At 34.6% G+C, this 19,084-nt stretch overlaps 3 protein-coding genes across 3 annotated transcripts; 1 reads left to right on the top strand and 2 right to left on the bottom strand.

The window, feature by feature from the left end:
• On the top strand, positions 1-3,529 carry LOC120128018. The gene is made up of 7 exons (XM_039145799.1): positions 1-317; positions 1,340-1,397; positions 1,485-1,565; positions 1,667-1,702; positions 1,821-2,057; positions 2,135-2,276; positions 2,705-3,529. Exons 1-7 carry the CDS (start codon positions 130-132, stop codon positions 3,184-3,186), a joined length of 1,224 nt encoding a protein of 407 aa, XP_039001730.1. The 5' UTR covers positions 1-129; the 3' UTR covers positions 3,187-3,529.
• A 976-nt stretch (positions 3,530-4,505) lies between these two features.
• LOC120128126 (probable quinone oxidoreductase) lies at positions 4,506-11,041 on the bottom strand. The gene is made up of 17 exons (XM_039145893.1): positions 10,887-11,041; positions 10,521-10,694; positions 10,080-10,261; positions 9,878-9,983; positions 9,162-9,238; positions 8,978-9,065; positions 8,315-8,510; positions 7,914-8,040; positions 7,695-7,775; positions 7,484-7,582; positions 7,270-7,365; positions 6,860-6,934; positions 6,126-6,245; positions 5,577-5,702; positions 5,108-5,185; positions 4,762-4,848; positions 4,506-4,631 (listed from the first exon to the last, which is right to left on the bottom strand). The coding sequence occupies exons 1-17, from the start codon at positions 10,939-10,941 to the stop codon at positions 4,506-4,508; spliced, it is 1,893 nt and encodes a 630-aa protein (XP_039001824.1). The 5' UTR covers positions 10,942-11,041.
• A 1,495-nt stretch (positions 11,042-12,536) lies between these two features.
• On the bottom strand, positions 12,537-15,178 carry LOC120128015 (putative leucine-rich repeat receptor-like serine/threonine-protein kinase At2g14440). The gene is made up of 9 exons (XM_039145796.1): positions 15,019-15,178; positions 14,361-14,910; positions 13,777-14,240; positions 13,560-13,698; positions 13,404-13,475; positions 13,251-13,319; positions 13,095-13,166; positions 12,838-12,909; positions 12,537-12,629 (listed from the first exon to the last, which is right to left on the bottom strand). Exons 1-9 carry the CDS (start codon positions 15,092-15,094, stop codon positions 12,593-12,595), a joined length of 1,551 nt encoding a protein of 516 aa, XP_039001727.1. The 5' UTR covers positions 15,095-15,178; the 3' UTR covers positions 12,537-12,592.
• Between the last annotated feature and the right edge of the window lie 3,906 nt (positions 15,179-19,084).

The raw sequence follows: 19,084 nt of genomic DNA, 5'->3' as shown, positions 1-19,084 counted from the left end.
ATCTTAAAAAGAAAAGAAAAACCCAACCAAAGTTCATCCACCAAAACTCTTGTTTGACTTCCCTGAAAAAATCGTTGGATTCGACAAAGATAAACCCTGGGAATTTGAATCGAAAAACAAGCGTTGAAGATGACGATGAACGGTGGTGGAACTGCGTATTGGGGAAGAAAAGAGGCAGCAGAGGGTATAGGAGTGAAAGGAATAGTTGTGGTTTTTGCTTGGGTTTCGATTCACGAGAAACACCTTCAAAGTTACCTTGATTTTTATTCGTTTCTCGGCTGGAATTCCCTCGTTGCCCGTGCTGATTTTCTCAACCTGTAAGTTCCTTTAATTATTTTTACGGATATATATATTAGTTTTTGGTTGGTTACTTAGAAAGTAAGTTACAGTGGAAAACATAAACCTGTAAGTTCCTAAATTTCGTCATTTAGGGTAAAAACTTCAGATTTCTTTTGGTGGTTCTTTGGTCCAGGTTTCTCATGAAATGGGTGTTTCTAGTTGAGCTTGTGCTTCTATTAAGTTTTGATAGTCAGTTTAATTAGAGTTATTTATACTTTTCTTGCTAATGACTGTGGTAATTGGATTGAGGATTCTTAATTTCCCTAACTTATGTCCGATACATACTTGGACATAAAAAGCGATATTACCTTCCAAATGTGTGGAAAACATTAAATAATTTAGTAAAGCCATGTCAATTAGGTTATCATATCTGATCAGATTCTATGAAAATTAGTCGGGGGTAATGGAATGGGTCTATTTTAGGATAGTAAATTTTGCAGTCTTACTTAATTGTTAATGATGAGGATGGGTAGATAGAATGGGGGGAAATAATTAGGGCATAAGCAATAAGTTGTTTGGTTTGAACGTGGAGTTGGGGCTATATTCTAAATTGAATGTTCACTAGTGATATGAACGAATGAGTTGTTGGCTTTTGTAGTTCACATAGGAGATGTAGCTTGTGTGAAGACTGGTAGTTTTGGTCTGTATAAGTTATTTGTAGGGTTCATACATAGTAGAATTTTAGTTCTTTTGAACTTTTATTTCACATACGAGTGTCAAATACAGGTATGTTTCTGTCACGGTTTGTCCAAAATTTTGATGTTTTCCCATGTTATTTGGAGGATCCTTGGAGGTTATATCTCTATATGCATGTGTCGGCCATGAGTTTAAGACATGAGTAACTTAACAAAAATGAAAAGTTGGGCAGCATAGCTTTGCTTTGTACTTGTCAAATTTTAGGATCTTTGATTTAGTATTCCTTTACTACAATTTCAGCAAAATTCTCTCCTTGTTTTCTTTTAATCTACTGAAAAGTTTCATGATATGTTCTTCGGTTCAGATATTATCCTGAGAGGGCTATGTCTTTGGCATTTGTTGTTCTAAATGAGCTTCTTGAGGTCAGTTTCATTAAGGTTTATTATCGCTTAATGATGTCTTAATTTTTTTCTAAAAACATAAAGTTGCCTTTGGTTTTTGGTTTGCAGGAACTAAAGATTAGAACTTGTCCAGTGGTCTTTGTCACTTTCTCGGTTAGTACCAAAGCTTGTATGTACAAGGTTTTTCAGGTATCAGAACTTTCGATATAACTCCAACTCCAAACATGTAAATACACATTTTTTCTTTTTCATTTTGCAAATGAAATAACTTTGCTATGTTTAATGTATAGATTATTCAAGAAGCAGGTGAAGGTCGGATTAATCTGGTATCCTTTCTTTCTCTATTAGTTTCCCGTATTGGTTTACTTATAATCCCTTTATAAGATCTCTAATATTCATAGACCTAACTGAAGTTTCGTTGCTAATGGTCTTCATTTTATAAAGGAAAGGCAGTTGATTCGAAATTGTGTTTGTGGACAAATCTATGATTCTGGTCCAGTAGATTTTGCAAGTGATCTGAATGCCCAATTTGCTTTACATCCATCCATACGGAAAATACCTGGACCATCAAAACTTGTTTCTTGGATCGTTAAAGGCGTTGCTTCTGGTCTCGATGGCCTTTATCTAACTGGGTTTGAGTCTCAGCGTGCCGAGTATTGGCAGACCCTTTACTCCTCTGCTGTAAGTTTATTAATCCCTGTTAGCTTGTTGTTTTCTTCTGCTTCCTACAGCTAATTTCTCTCAGTCCTCATTTGTAGGACTTAGATGCTCCATATCTCATTTTATGCTCGGAGAAAGATGACCTTGCACCATATCCGGTTATATGCTATTTCGCTCAAAGCTTAGAGAATCTTGGGGCGGATATTGAGATTGTAAAGTGGAATGGCTCTCCTCATCTAGGTTGGTCTATAACCATCTCTGCTTTGTTATTACTACCAAGTATTGTAACTTCCGTTAAGTAAATATAATTTACCATGTATAGATATCCAGAGTATTTTCAGTTTTTACCGTCAATGCTCCTGGTTAGGGGTTTGCCATGCTAAGTTTATGCATGTCAACCCCGTATAAAGGGCATTGGCAAGAGAAAATTGGAGACTTTAACATCTTATATACGATTAATAAGGAAGGGCATATACGATTAATAAGGAAGTAAGGGCATAGTCAGCTGATTTATATATAAATAACTCATTTTATGTTATCTTTCTAGATTTATGAATGCCCGAGTTCTTGCTCGAAACTGACTGTGTTTTGTACCTTTAATAAATTAATATGTTCAGTTGTGTGTTTGTTTGACAGCTGAGCTAAGGTCATTCTTTGCTATATTTCAGAACACTACAAGCATTATCCTATCCAATACAGGGCTGCTGTGGCCAGTTTCCTTCAGAAGGCAACTTCGGTTTATTCTCATAGGATCTGGAAACTTGGAGAAATGAATTGTATGCATGATGAGATCTCTGAGTTAATCTATGGCCTGCAGAAAGCAGCAGTTAACTCGAACCAAAGCTTTAGGAGAGTTGCCCTTGGACCTAGTGACCACTTTTTCTTGCCAAGTTCAGCCAAATATCACAATAGTAAAGAGTCTGGATCTTTAGAGGATGAACAAAGCGATCAACCGATCTCTGTACCTGTACAGCCGGGTCTCAATGCTCATAGTGTCCTCGGTCGAATTCTCTTTGACGCTTGTGTTCCTAAGAATATTGAAGGTTGGGATGTTAGATTTTTGGGTTCTGGTAAGGGACAGCCATTTGCATGTGCTCGGAGGCATTCACATTTCCTTGGTATCAAGTGCAATCGTCGTTCAAGATTATAATGCTCCCAATGAGTCATTACCATAGAATGTTCGTTCGGAAATGCTATCAAGACATATTACAAGCAAAACAAACCCACCACTTAACGTTGAACGACTCGTGATTTCTCTACTTGAGTACCGGAAACGAGGTCCAAGGACGTTTTTGCAGAAAATTGTGTTGGTTGCCTATTCTTCTCTTTGTGATATAATCCTCTGGCAAAAAGTGTACAGGTAGTGTACGGACCATATTTACTATATCGTATATGAGAATATATGTATAGGTCTGTATATATGTATTATATGTACAAAAAAGGGTCGTCAACTGTGCTTGAGTTTCGGAATTCTAAGATGTGAATACTATATATACGAAGATGCTATCTTTTTTTTTTCTTTTTTCTTTTTTCTTTTTTTGGCTTATATATATATATATTTTTTTTGAAAGGCATTTTGATATTCAATGTTTACATGAATTTTGATTATTTCTAAAACCAATCTAGTTAAAAAAGATGGTTTAATCGAGAATCGGAGCAGCCCAGATTCAACTTCGAATCGGTTCCTTTAACGTTGAGTTTACATACCAACTTAAATTTATTGCTGGAATCTGACAACTGAATTAAAAACACACCTCACCCGAAATTTTCAAAAACTAGCACTAAAGAATCACAGTGATTGCCATGGCTATCTCCCCCAAACAGAGAACGACTCTCTTCCTCCTATACATAAGCTTCATCCTCCATACATTCTGTGCGTGTACATATATACACGTATACATGTTCTATGTATGTATTTGCATAAGTACACGGTTTTTTTTTTAGGTTATTAGAGGTTGCAAATTTCAGAATCTTAAAAAGGTTTTCTTTTGATGATTGCAGGGAATCATAGAATTGATTGATTGAATCGTTAGTTGTTTGTTGTATAGGCTTTTGAATTGCCATTGAGAAAGGGAATCATATCAAGCAATTCAGCTCTGTCGTATGTTGGTTAAAAACATACAACTTGTAACTAAACAACAGTAGTATTGGGTTCGGTTCCCTTCATTGTTTTCCTATCTATACTATCCGATACATGGTATCATTTAGCACTACATTTTTCTTAGAATTTGTCTGATACACTACAAAAAGGGCAGCATTTCAATTCCATCTTATACTTCTTTATTCGAACCAACCATTAAAGAGACGAGAAGCAAAGAGCAATTTGTTAGTCTAACACCATATCTGGGAGGGGATAAACAATGATCTCATCGGCTTCGAATCATAACTTAGCCATTTGATGTTCGAAGCTCGGATCGATGCAAATGACAACCTATATAATTTGATAGTAATATAAAACACATCGGAGGCCTAATTTGGTTTTGCTTGAAATCGAAAATTTGTGCTCACCTTGCCAGTACTTTTGCCCGAGTGCAAATGCTCAACAGCATCCGCTACTGTATCCAAACCCGAAAATTTTTTCGGGTCTATTACAACCTGTTAGAATCAAGTTACAGCTTGTTAGGAAAGGGAGAAAACTCAGGCTTCCTATGACATTGCTGTTAGAATCGAATTCACTGCAAACGCGATGCTAACAGAGTGTTCGAGTTTGATATACATGAATTACCTTAAGCTTTCCTGAAGAATAAAGATGAAAGAGTCTAATCAGGTGTTCTTTCCAGAAATGGCTATACTGAAACAGGACAAAGCCAGCCTGAAAACAAAAGCAACTTTCAATACAAATCAAATCACAAGACTTCAAATGCCAAGTGCAAAGAAGACAGCATAAATATATATGGTAGAAGCGAAACCACATAATTCATGGTCACCGGAAAACAAGGAAACAAATTCGCTCAACGAGTTGTCATAAATCTACTTGTAGTCAGTTATAATATGCTGGATACGAACGTCGGATATGGATACTTTTAAGAAAGAACGAAAAAACACTGAAACAAATTTTACTGACTACATACCACAGTTTGGCTTTTGACCAAAAGCTTCTCAACAAGTCCAGGGTAATTCAATGGCATCCATCCATGCTTCCCTTGATACTGTAAATAAGAAGTACGACATCACAAGTATATAAAAGTTGAGAATATGGAGAATGACCGGTTTATTTCAGCAATTAACAACTCACTAACAACAATCTCATGTAAGATTGGGATTTGGCAACATATAGCTTTGATCATTCTCTAACAACCTACAATAGCCTATGTTTCTTGGATAATGCCAGATATGGGAACATATTCAATACATGTATATCAACTACCAGTTGGTCAAGCGGGATGAAACCTTAGGTCTCTTAGGCAAAGTTGAGGAGTTCAAATGATCAAATATACGAACTTAAAAATGACCCAAAAGAGTCAAATCTGAGCTAATAAAGTGTAAGATCAAACTCAGGACAATCGTTAAAAACTAAAAGTTATGGTAAACAAAACCAACCTGAGAGATCATTCCTATCACAATGAGTCGTCCACGGATACCCAAAGCATTAAGGCACAAATCAAAAATGTTACCACCAACACATTCGTAAACAATGTCGAGTCCTTTAGGAAACTCCTTGAGAGCCTGGAAGACTACAAAGTAAGATGTTCCTTCCATGAAACAAACCAAATGCAGAAATTATCAAATGACAGCATTAGAAAGCCTTTAATCCGATGGCAGTCAAGATCTTAGTTATGCAAAATGTGGTGGGATCAGTTTCAGAAGATGGGACATGGCATGGATGATGATAAAATGATGCCGACTAAGATCTTTAGACACCTAAGGGTCATCGAGATTAATCACAGAAGTTAGGCTATGGATGCTGATTAAAAAGGATGCAACAGTTTAAAAACTAGCAAAGTAGATTAAATAGACTAAAATCCATATTAATTGAGAGTTCAAATTTATGTTAGTCGTTTCGGTTGTGAGTGTTGGATACAAGTATCAAGTATGTGTCTACATGAAAAAAAAGCAGAACAATTGAAAAAAAGAATTTCAGATACATACAGTTTTGACATCTTCAGTATTATAGTCTATGACTCGATCAACCCCCAATTCTTTTAAAAGCCTTGCCTTTTCATTTCCTCCACATGTCGCAACAACTTTATTTCCCGCCAGTTTTGAAAGCTGCAAATGTCGTTCTGATTATAAGATGGGGATAAAAGTATACAAAAAAGAAACATTTAAGGGGCAAAATCGTGTTGAAGCCATGAAGTAAATACATACAATCATGAAATAACATTAAGTATATCTTTGAAGATGTAAAATATGATGGTCATCTAAAATAAACTTTGAAGATGTTTTGGAAAATAAATGAAATATCGTTAATTCAATATGTATAAAACTAAGATCAGGATGGATTAACATATTATTACTTCGAATCCGAATGAAAATTGACTATGGATTAACATATTACATGGATTAACAATGAGTGTGCTCATTCTTTTCTAAGATCAGGATGGATTAACATATTACTACTTGGAGTCTTTTCTAATTTCTTTTCTCAAATATATGAATATATGCTGGATTTTATTAGACATACAATACGGGAAAAACATATTCATGTTGTGTTTAAGACATTATATATCTATTCAAATTTTGATATGTTAATAATTTGCGTTTATAAAAGTTTTGATACATTTTTGCATTAATAACATGCATGTTGTGTTGTAAATAATTATATTTTTTTTGTAATGTTGGCAACTTGGTATTACAAATTATCAACTCTGTTTAACACAAACCTGGACTGCAAATTGCCCAGTCCCTCCAGCAGCAGCAGTTACAAGGACAACCTTTCCGGATTTCATCTGACCAACCTATAAGATGAAAAAATAGATCAAAAATAATTAGAAGAGGACTGAATAGAGAGCTACAATGTACATTTACAAAAAAACAAAGAACAAAGGAGACTATGGCCACAAAAAGTTGGCGAGTGAAATGGTTTGAGAGCTATGCTATTTAGATTTGGGTGTGTATTCATATCTTTTTCAAGTATTTTCCATAGATTGATTTTTGTAGAATTATGTCCAGTGTTCATAGGATATGAATGATAGATATTATTCATTTAAGAAAACCAAAAGATCGGGCCACGTATATTGGGAGAATGTTAAAGTTTACATCTAAATAAGAAATAAAACAAATAAAAATGTACCTCTTCCAAAGCGATGGATGCTGTTAAACCAGAAGTAAGCAGAGCAACAACTTCTGGATCAGGTCTTGGAATGGGAAGTATGTGGTTTGAAGGAACCTGTATTTAGTTTCAATATCCAATAATTATTTAACAATTTAAATATTGGAACAAAAAGATTGAAATAGATGAAGAAACAAGATCTTTTTAAACATATAAAATAAAATTGATGTTATACCTTTATGAATTCAGCATATCCAAAACCCAGGACTGCTGCAGGAGTTCCAACTTTTATGTCTCTTACTGAATCTCCAACGGCAGCAATTACTCCCACTGCCTGTAATGCAGATTTTTATAATGTTAATAAAGTCAGATTCGATATTACGAAGCAAATATCCAAATCAATATCATGCCTAATGGTATTTAGTTATAATATTTTGTTACTGCACCTCAAAACCAGTATCAGCTGGAAGAAGGGAACCGAAGTTTTTCATGTTTCCTTGAAAATACAGACCTGAGCTAAAGTTCACCTGTGTAAAACATGTTATTAAACTAAGTAGATTGTATATAATTTATATATCAAGAAAGTTGAGTGCATAGAAGAATTTAATTACAGAAAATGGAAAATCAAATGAATCATAAATGAAAAGTATAAAAATAATACTTACATCAGCAGCGTTTACTCCAGCATAGATGACTTTCAGAAGAACTTGGTCTGATTCAAGAGGTAGTTTCAATGGTGAACTTATTACATGGGTTGCATCACGGAAATGATGACCCAAGGTATGCACAACACTGAGGAAGAGCAAAAACGCTCTGGTCAGCATCTTTACTACACCAATCACACCCTATCTTATATGATGGTTATGAAATGTCTTAATCAGCTTCGTTACTCCAATCCAGGGAGAGTATGGATATGGATATATCAGATATGGGTATAGCTTTCTGCAACCATGCAAGAACTCAATCTATGTTTATGATGGTGACCTCAACATACTATCACAATAATTCCTCAAATAATTTTACTCAAAATACTAAAAGATAAGGAATTTTGACACTTTTTACGTACAGTTTCTTAAAATTCTGAGGAAGTTGGGAAGTTAAAGGAGCTAGGAACGGGATTTTGTTGTTACTGGAACTTGAGGAGAAACGCACAGAGTATTTTGCTTTTCCAGTTGCAATGGGCCAATACTTCAATCCTCTGCGGTTTGAAATCCATAGGCAAGAACCAGCTCTGCTTTCATCCGTTATCAGCTCGAAAGCACCTAGAAATATGCACAAGTGCATATAAAAGTGATTTGATGCAAAAATCATAAAATCTATATAACATTTAAATAATTAAGTAATTAAAATTAATATAAATATATTATATGTATGATATGAAAATTGAAAATTGAAAATATATTATAATTATACAAAAAATTATATAAATCCTAAAACTGCCTTTGAAGTAGAGGTGCTGATAACTCAAATTCTTTAAGAATTCGTTACTAAGCCTGGTTCCGATTAAGTTTAAAAGTCCATTTCATTATTTTATAAATAATAAAATACTAAAATATACTTAAATTTATATGTTTTAATAATTAATTTCAAATAGTATTTATTTTTAAATAATAATTAATGTCGAATAGAATAAACCTAAGTAGAAACTACCTTTTACAAATTCAACCCTTAAATAGATCTACTTTAAGATAATCAGGTAGATAACAAAATACAAATATATTCTATATACCTTTCACCACCATTTCCATTGGAATAAAACCTCCCATTAAAGAAACAAAATTGGGTTCCACTTTTTCTCCCATCGCTGTTCGAACAAACTACGTCCAAGTTCAAAGTCAAATTATAAAAGAGGAACAATTTTCAATAGGTTAATGCTGAACATCCAAGATTCTTCAAATTAACTAAGATTTTACCTCAGGACAAAGAACATTGACACGTATTCCTTGACGTTTGTAAGGAGTTAGTGATCTAGTAAACAAGACAACACCTCCTGAAAAACAAATAGCTTAAGCAAATCGTAAAATTACATAAATGTATTACCTGAAAGAATTATACACAGATTCCTTTTGCATGATCTTTATTAAGACCAACTCATTACTAGTATATTCATTTTCCCTTCCTCACTCTAATCTCTACAAGTAATCTGAGAATATTTGAATAGGTGGTGAACTCAAAATTCTGTTCGGTTGGTTTGATAAAGTTATGTTTACGAACCGGTATCTAAGGAGTTTGTGTTTGAATCCCTTAATATGTAGTCTTTCTTTATCCTCAAGCCACTAAATTTTTTGCTAAGAAAAAATTATAACAACGAAGGGTGTAAATAATAGTAGTACATTGTATTCGTAAACTACTCATATTCGACTTTAGAAAAACAATTCAATATGTAGAGTCAAACACTAGCTATTGAACAAGACCAATCCATTAACTTGTCAGACTAATATATCATTTCTTATATTTAAGTAATATTTAAAAATCTAAATTCAAACTTAAGCTTAATACAAATAATTGAATTTTAAACCAAGTATTAAAAGCGGTTCACATCTTATTAGATAAATGACTGACATAAAGAATTTTGAATAAAAACCAATGAATACAGTGGGACAGAGGCAATAAATAAATAAATGCAAACCTTTTGAGCCAGAGTAGACGGGATCCAATGACAGTGGGTAAAGACCAGCTGAGGATCCCAAATTAATTATCACACCTGGCTTTCGCAGAGCTTGCATAGTTTTAATCTGTTAATTAAGCTCACAAACAATCAACAATTGCTGCAAACTAGGATTCTCGTTAATTCAACATTGCAGGAAAATTAGTCAAAGTGGAAGCATTACTGCATGGTGAGTACAATCAATAACTGCAACCAGGTTGATATCAATGGTGCGCCTCCATGTCGTATTCCCATCAGTTTGATCCTCACTAAATAGTACTGGGCTACCGATGCCGGCACTGTTAATACAAATATCCAATCCTCCATATGTCGCCAGATGCTTCTCGAAAGCTAAATTTATATCTCCTATTCACGAAACCAAAATCAAATGAGTATATATTCAAATATGTCAGGTATGAATATTTTGAAAGAAAATGATCAGCAAATAATAAACAATAATCAAGTTACTCCATATTACTTTGGATCAGTTTCTCAAATGCTAAAGTTATACATCACCGATCTTTGCAAAAATCAAAATCAAGTGTATATTCAAATAAATATCCAATTTGAATTCTTTGAAGAAAACGATCGATCACGTGATAAACAAAGATCAAAACGGATTTACTTGGATTAGTAACGTCGCATTTGACGAAAATGGCAGACGGAAACTTCAAATTTTCATGGAACTTGGAATTCTCTTTCTCAACTAAAGAAGCAACTTCATTTCCTTTTTCTTCAGCGAAATCCACAACTGTCACAAATATCCCTTTCCCTGCTAAAGCTAATCCCAATGCTTTACCTGCAACAAAAAAATGGCTAAGCTTCCGGAATTTGAAAGTTACTTTTGATAAAATAAATAAATAAATCAATAACAAATGACAACTGATCGAATTACTTCATATCTCATACGATCTGCTTTACAATCAATCACATAAATCAGTTAACGATTGATGATACTGAATAATGAAAGTAGAGTTTACGAAAATTTTACCGATCCCGGAAGCTCCGCCAGTGATCAAAGCCGATAAACCAGGTTTAAGCTCCATTTTCGTTATCGATAATCTTGTATATCACGGTTGTTAGAGATATCGTTTGTGAGAAAAAAACTAAGATGGGAGCCGTGCTTGAGCTCAGTACTTCGATTTTCACGATAATATACACAGACTATTTATAGTAAAATAAAATGTCTATTTATTTGGATTTTTATTTTTATTTTTCATCCATGGACGAGGTTCTTTTTCCTTCTTTTTTTCCCTCTTCGTCTATATGAATCAAAAGGTCGTTGGTCGTTGTTTTTGGTTCGGATGAAAGTTAGGCGGGCGATGACGTCAGACCCGTCAATTTTTGGACGAATTTATCGGAATGATAGTATAAAAAGTATTTTTTATTTGATTATCTAATTATACAAAAAAATCCTAACATTATAATTCAGAATTTAAATTTATTCGAAAAATTTAAAATTTCTAATTAAATCCTCAAAATGTCAGCATTACGTTAATTAGATCTCTTCATCAGCTTAATCGTTAATTTAAACATTAAATATAAGTATACATATTTAATATTTGATTCAGATATTTTAAATTTATTCTATTCCACATTTGGATTGACATTTCATGTCTAAATTTAGGGTTAGACTTAAAGAATGTAATTACACAAATATGGGCCGTAGACATTTTAGATCAAGCATGGAAAGTATGAAACAAGAATCTTTGGAATTAATTATGTCTCATTGAATTTAGATGAGTTGCTTCGTAAGAAATTCAAGCGCTTTGAGAAGATTGCTATACGCTATCTTGATTTCTTTTTTTTAAATATTTGTTTATATTATTATAGATAGCATATATTCAAAAAAAATAATTATATATGATCTAACAAAAATTCTCTAAATATATAAATTTTTAATAATAATTATATTAAGAACACATTAAGTGACCTTAGTGGTAAAGAAAATCTTATTCTCCCTAAAGGTTACAAGTTCAAATATTCAACAACAAAAATTCACAGATTATTTTCAATAATATTTATTTCTTTGTCGAATATCGATACGTATTCAATATTACTTTAAAATTCTTAGAATAGTTATTAATTTGTAAGGTTCAAATAGTAGAGGGACCGAATGAGTTAATCGAGCATTTTGTTAAAAAAAAGGAAAAGATATATTAGATAGGAGTTAATGAAGTTATATAGAGTGGATAATGAATATTACTATTGATGATATAGGTGAACATTAAAGAGTTTAGAATGGAATTTTAAATAATAAAGGGGTCATTAGAAAAAATAAACCTAGAATAATTTAGTACAGTAGAGTTGACTCATCCAACTGTTGATCTCCACAGTGATAAGATTACAGAAGAGTTTTCGTCTTCAACTATTTAAGTGCAACGATAATTTAAATTTTTACAAATTTAATTATTGTTTGAATCTTATATTTAAATAAAGGCATTGCAAAAAAAAAAAAAATCAAAATAGAAATTATTCAGTAATCAGCCAACATTCATAGAATTTAACAGTCAATCAAAGTTTTAATATTATAATTTAATGTGTAATGTAATAAATAATACAAAATATGTTTTTTCAACTGTACTAAAGCACATTCATGTAAGTACATTATTAAATCTTCCCAAGAGAAACATGAGTAGCCGTTGGATCATTCATTTGGCGCTTGAACTTTCGTCCCTGTTAAATATTTATTTCGTTCTAATTATTCGTAGATAAATTATTTCCAGGAGTCACCCTGAAATAAAGAAAGCATAATGAATTTAGAGATTTGACTACTTTAAAATTATATGTCAAACATATCAAACCAGAATTGTTCTTAACTTTATAGTGCAACAGGAGCATTTATACTTATTTTCATGTATATATTTGAATATATATCATTTATAATAATCGAACATGAATATTTAATGGAAAATAAGAAGTGAGAGATTAAATATTCTTACTCAAGTCTTAGGCCCTTCTTGTCCACAAGGTTGCTTGGAATGGAACCCTCAAGATTATTATCCCGAAGGAGTCTATCAAAAACACCAACAAACTCGTAAAAATTGGATTTTTTTTTGTTAAATAATGAAAATAGTCCGTAAACTATATAATTTTCCGCTTAGATACTTAATTTTTTTTGGTTAAAAAAAATGTATAGTTTAAGAACCGATTTTATTATTTATTTTGATTTATGCTTCAGCATTGGCAAAACACTTACACTTCACGGAGATTGGGAAGTCGGCCTAATGATTCGGGGATCTTCCCAGTAAAACTATTGTTCTCCAAATGCCTTCCATGCATAAACATGAGGAATTTTTAAAAATGAAAATGCAACTGAATAAAAAAGAAGAGAATGATAATAATAAAGACATACAAAGTTTCGAGCATTTGTAACGAACTCAAATCAGGGATTGAACCCGAGATATTGTTCCCCCCTAACCACCTGTAAAAAGAGTGGAATATTAAAATTGAATGGATCCTATTAAAAAAGTTTAATAGCATCATTAAAAAAGGTTGATTTACTTACAAATGGTGAAGTTCAGTTAAACCGTTTAAAGAGGGAGTGAGAATGCCACCTACGCCGGCATTTTTAAGATCCCTTGATATGATAAAGAAAAAAATGAGTGATGATTGGAATTGAATGTTGCATAGAAAGATGCACGTAAAATAGATAGTGACTTACACAGAGATGATTCTAGTGCGCATATCTTTTTCAGAACAAGTGATTCCGGTCCATGAGTTGTCCTTGGGCAAGCATGGATCGCCTGCCCAGTCAGCTGGTGGATGATCAAAACCTCTTGCCAACTCCTCCATTACCCCCACTGTCAAACATATTGGGACCATTCATGCCATTAACCCTAATAATAATAATAATGAAGAATGAGTGAAAGCCAACCTACCTTCTCTCGTAAGAGTCCTCCTACCGAAAGGCAAAATCTGATAAATTTCACCAGCGTTGATCAACGGCCCAGCGGAGCTTTTAGCGTCGGGACTCAAGCTGATTTGGGTCTGCCCCGACAGCGGCCATCCTGGCGAATAAATGCTCACGCCGCCGGTCGACACCTTTACATTGTTGTAAAAAGCCTTCCCATTTATCTCGACAGTGAACACTCTCCATGCATCGTCGCCCGGCGACCGATTGTCCTGGAAATACAACGAGATGTGGTATTTGGTGGCCGGAAGTGATCCCGGCGGCCATGAGATTTCGAGTTCCTTCCCCGCACCCGCCGCGATTGCCTTGGTAAATATTACCTCCGGCGGCTTGTTCCAAAACTCTGAAGTGGTTACTTTCGTTTGGCTTGAAACGACCTCGTTCTTGTCCGTGAATGGTTGCCAGAATCGGTAATATGGGTCATCTGGAAAGCTAGGTTCAAAAGATTTACACGTTTTACCACCAGAAAATTTCTTTGAAGCTTATAGTAGGTATTAAACGAGTCAAATTGAAGACTCGATTCTATTTGATCGCAGATTGAGTTCCCGTTACCTGATGCTATCTTCACTTCCGAACGAACTCCTTGCAACAGTAACAAGCGCTAGGCTATCAAAATCAGTTGCATTATACATGGAATCCTCGAGAGTAAGCAATTCAATGGCGGATATAAAGGGACTGGAATTCTTCGCCGTGTGCCTGTTTCTCGCAAAACAAACACTCAGCGTCTTCAAATGAGCCCTAACGATGATCTCATAATACGAGGACAATCCGTTGGCGTAATCCTCAGTCGTGTTCACCGTGCTCCATTTTGTCCCTCCGATGATCTGATCGAACACTGGCGGCTCTTTCCCTCCATCGAAGCCTCCGTAAAAGTATATCGTCCTCACCAGATATTTCCCTCCTTTGACTACCTGGAAGGTGTAGCAAAATTTTCTTGCCCATCTTTGAGAAAAATATCGCAGCGTTGATAGAATCGGCAGCAACCCTGTCTGGTTGAGAGACGTCTTGTTTCCTGCAAATACGAAGCCGTCGTCGGGAATGTATGTGAGGTTGGTATCTGGCATCGTTTGTTTTTGCGAGGAGCCACAGCTTATCAACAGGCCTGAGTAGCAATGGCGGCCATGCATGCATGAGAGTAAACAAAGTCACCAATAATTGACAAAAAAAATGGAAGAATATTATATATTGAAATATATACATGTATACCTACCTCTAAGTTGAGCAGTGTCAGAATGGACCAGAAGGGGGATGCTAACCATCCAAAGGAGGAAGATGGAGAGAGACATATTTGTGAAGGGGTGAAGGAAACCCTTCAAACTAAAAGAAATCAAGTATGCAAAATGAAAAGGAAATTTGGAAGAGAAATTGCTTTATTTTTTGTTTGGGAAGAAAGAGAGAGAAAATGAGAAGGATTAGGGTTATTCGAATACTCCTGTGAAGAAGATGACACGTAGAAGGCTATGCATGTAAATAGAAAAATTCATTTCAAGAATCCAAGGTTAACATTCTTGACCAGTTCAACCCTTCCTCAGCCCCATCATTTTTTTCTTTTTGTATTTAAACCCTCCAACTTTGGTGAATTTAGTAATGTCTAAAATAGAATGTTTAACAACTATTTATAACTTATTAAGATTTTTACTATTAAAAATATATATACATAATTTCTAAATTAAACTCCTAATTTTAGTTTATTTTGATTTTGTCTTTCTCTTTTTCTATGGATTAATTATATTCTACCTCCTTGAGTTGAAATAATGGTTTTGTCCCTGATTAAGCCTAATTAATATTCAAATTAAAGGAAATTTTGTTGACAATGCCTTATTTTGTTTTCATCTTCCATATTAAACGCGCCGTTCTGATTTATAACTGTAGGACGATGAAGCTAAAAACCTAGCTTCCATATTCAAGCTTCTGATTGTTAGTTTTTACGGATCGGATATGAAGATCTTACAAATCAATGGCAACACTCTCTCGCTTGCCCTCTTCACTGACGTCACCGATTCCAAGTAATTTCTCCCTTTCCCTTCCCTATCTCAAAGCAAAGCTCTTTATTTAATGGCTTAATGATAGATATATGCACTGGTTCCGGTTTCTTGTTATTTTTGGACCGTCTTTAAATGTTGGAAAATTCTCATATTTCGTTGATAATCAAATGCAACCATGAATTCTCATTGCTATTCCAGTCCATTTAGGGTTTTGGGTTTTACTTCCATATTTACATTAGCCTGTTTAGAGCATTTGGGAGATTTATCTCTCCATGAAGTTCTTTCTAATGGTATTTCTTAGAACATACCCAATTCTATTATAAGCTAACATTGGGTGATTGATAAGGGTAAGCTCGAAATCATTTTGAAATTCAAGGCAGGCTCGATCTAGTTTCGTTTTGAAATCTTACGTTTGATTCTTGTGCTCGAGTATATATGCTCGAGTTGAGCTCAATTCTGGTGCTCAATTATATATGCTCGAGTTGGAGTTGGAATTAAATTTTATAAAACTAATTAAAAATAATAAAAGCTCGATTAAGCTCACGAGTTACTCGGGTCAATTATTAGAATACCCAAATTCGGTTAGCTTGATATCTAAATCTTGTTTGTGATCTTTCAGGGAACTCCTAGAATCTATGCAAGATGTGAAACTTGATCCTGAAGTTGCATTTCTTAATGCATCACTTGTATGATTCCTGAGTTTTTTAACTTTTATTTTTCTCATATAGTTTCTCTGATCTCATGTGTATGGATGATCAAAACAGGTTCCAGATGTTTTTCCAGTTCTAGCTGCGGCATTTAAGACGCTTGTTTACAAGTCGCGTGAGTCATTGACTACACGAACACTCCATTCTAAACTTGTTTACAATTAATCAGGATCTAAGCATGTAATATTTTTTAACCATATTTGTCTCTGAAGTTCATTACCCGATTTTCAGTTAGTTTGAGATTGAAGTTAACAAACGACGGTTATTTCCAGATCACGGAGTCCTTAAAAAGATGTGGTATTTCCGAAAATTCAAGTTATGTCCTTGCAGCTCGATTTAACACTTCTCCTGGTGAGGTGATACTACGTCATATGCATGTTCTGCATTGAGCTATTCAGAGTTTTCCCTTTTATGTTTCCAACCAATTGCATGTTAATGATGTTGCGGAAGACGGCTATCGGATAGAGCAAAATCGCAACTGATAATTTGAGAAAATAAAAATGAAGATAAAGAAGACACAAAATTTACGTGGAAAACTCCTAAATAATATAGGGTAAAAACCACGGGCAACGGTAGAAGAATTTCACTATGAGAAAAATAGGAATTACAATCTCTCTCGATCTACCAAGGAGAAAACAATGATAATTCTCTCTTGATAAAAAGGAGAAAACAACTCTCAAGAAACTCTCTAAATTCTCTATAGTATTGGAAGAAAGCTAGAATGCTTTGGGATGATTTTGAAGCTAAATGAGCTAGGGTATTTATAGTTGAAGCTTAAGGACTAATTTGTAAGTACCCTAAATTTCAATGACTAATTGCATAGTTTTACCATCCAAAATATTCAACAATTTCAGCTTCCATTTGCACCACTTGCACCGAAAATATTGTTGTAAAAAAAACCCACCGAAAGTTGCCTACACTTGTTGACTTTTCAGCAATCTCCCACTTGAAGATTTGATTGGAACAATCATATCTTCACACCATTCTTTCTACCTTGTACCTTCATGCTACTTACGTTTCTGACAGGCCACAAGAGGATCGACACTAGGTAAATTTATCAGCGTTGATCGCCTTCGTCATGAAATCTGCTATGTTGTCTTTGGTATGGACCTTCTGCATATCTACCGTCCCTTCTTCCACCTTTTCACGAATGAAATGGTACTGAACTCGTTTGTGCTTTGTCCTTGAATGAAATGTTGGATTCATTGCTAGATGCAAGACGCTTTGACTGTCACAAAATAGAGAGACATACTCTTGATTATGCCCAAGCTCCTCCAATAACATCTTCAACCAAATTATTTCTTTACTGGCTTGTGTAGCTGCTACATATTCTGCTTCTATTGTGTATGTAGCCACAACTGACTGCAACTTAGAAACCCAGCTTATAGCTCCATCAACAACTTTGAACACATATCCTGTTGTAGATTTGCTTTTATCCAAATCCCCTGCATAGTCAGAATCTATATACCCATTGATTAGTAAGTTTGATCCTCCGTAACATAATGCAACATTTGAGGTCCCTTTGATGTATCTCAGGATCCTCTTTACTGTATTCCAATGCTCTTTGCCTGGATTCTCCATGTACCGACTAACCACTCCCACTTCTTGTGCAATGTCTGGTCTTGTGCATATCATAGCGAACATTAAACTTCCCACTACCGATGCATACGGTACTCGAGACATCTCCATCCTCTCTTCTTCACTGCTAGGACTCATACTGGAGGATAATTTGAAGTTAATAGGAAGAGGGGTAGAAATTGGCTTACAATCTTGCATGCTGAATCGTGACAAGATCTTCTTTAAGTAATTCTTTTGTGAAAGCCAAATCTTCCTATTACTTCTGTCTCGGTGAATTTGCATCCCTAGAATCTTGTTTTCTGATCCTAAGTCCTTCATTTCAAATTCCCTAGCCAGTTGTGCCTTCAATTCGTCAATATGATCTTTGTTGGGTCTTGCAACCAACATGTCATTCACATACAACAGCAATATAACAAATCGTTATCACCAGACCTCTTGAAATAAGCACAAGGGTCTGCATTAAGTCTGTTATATCCAAGGCACATAATGAAGGAATCAAATCTCTTATACCAACACCTCGGCGCCTGCTTTAAACCGTACATAGATTTGTTTAACCTGCAAACCAAGTTCTTCTTTTCTTTTTCTTCAAAACCTTCAGGCTGGAGCATGTAAATCTCTTCTTCAAGATTTCCATGAAGAAAAGTTGTTTTAACATCTAGCTACTCTAGATGTAAGTTCAATGTAGCACACATTGCCAAAACTACTCGAACTTTTGTTGATCGAACAACATGAGAAAATATTTCATTGAAATCAATACCTTCTTTTTGAGCATATCCTTTGACCACCAGTCTTGCACGATACCTCTCAACTTGATCGTCACCATTTCGCTTGATTTTGAAGACCCATTGTTACCAATTGGCTTCCTTCCTTGTGGTAGTGGCACAATGTCCCATGTATTATTTTTATGAAGGGCTTCGATTTCTTCTTGCATCGTCATCATCCACAGTGAAGCATTTGAGTTGTTTATTGCCTCCTAGTATGTTGATGGCTCGCCGTACTCTGTTAA

Source organism: Hibiscus syriacus, unplaced genomic scaffold, assembly GCF_006381635.1.
Source record: "Hibiscus syriacus cultivar Baekdansim isolate YM2019G1 unplaced genomic scaffold, ASM638163v2 tig00110474_pilon, whole genome shotgun sequence".
Taxonomy (NCBI): Eukaryota; Viridiplantae; Streptophyta; class Magnoliopsida; order Malvales; family Malvaceae; genus Hibiscus; species Hibiscus syriacus.
Note: the sequence above shows the minus strand (reverse complement) of the source record. Positions and strands in the feature narration are given on the sequence as shown.

What these genes read in the sequence shown, in the direction of transcription:
- LOC120128018 (XM_039145799.1), top strand. Translation starts at nt 130, where the DNA reads ATGACGATGAACGGTGGTGGAACTGCGTATTGGGGAAGAAAAGAGGCA. An exon ending in GTGAAGGTCGGATTAATCTG is followed by an intron (nt 1,703 to 1,820) that starts GTATCCTTTCTT and finishes CATTTTATAAAG; the next exon opens with GAAAGGCAGTTGATTCGAAA. An exon ending in AGACCCTTTACTCCTCTGCT is followed by an intron (nt 2,058 to 2,134) that starts GTAAGTTTATTA and finishes CCTCATTTGTAG; the next exon opens with GACTTAGATGCTCCATATCT.
- LOC120128015 (XM_039145796.1), bottom strand. Translation starts at nt 15,094, where the DNA reads ATGTCTCTCTCCATCTTCCTCCTTTGGATGGTTAGCATCCCCCTTCTG. An exon ending in TTACAAATGCTCGAAACTTT is followed by an intron (nt 13,167 to 13,250) that starts GTATGTCTTTAT and finishes TATGCATGGAAG; the next exon opens with GCATTTGGAGAACAATAGTT. An exon ending in AAGAAGGGCCTAAGACTTGA is followed by an intron (nt 12,630 to 12,837) that starts GTAAGAATATTT and finishes TCTTTATTTCAG; the next exon opens with GGTGACTCCTGGAAATAATT.
- LOC120128126 (XM_039145893.1), bottom strand. Translation starts at nt 10,941, where the DNA reads ATGGAGCTTAAACCTGGTTTATCGGCTTTGATCACTGGCGGAGCTTCC. An exon ending in TGGCGGAGCTTCCGGGATCG is followed by an intron (nt 10,695 to 10,886) that starts GTAAAATTTTCG and finishes TTTTTGTTGCAG; the next exon opens with GTAAAGCATTGGGATTAGCT. An exon ending in TGATAGGAATGATCTCTCAG is followed by an intron (nt 5,186 to 5,576) that starts GTTGGTTTTGTT and finishes TCTTATTTACAG; the next exon opens with TATCAAGGGAAGCATGGATG.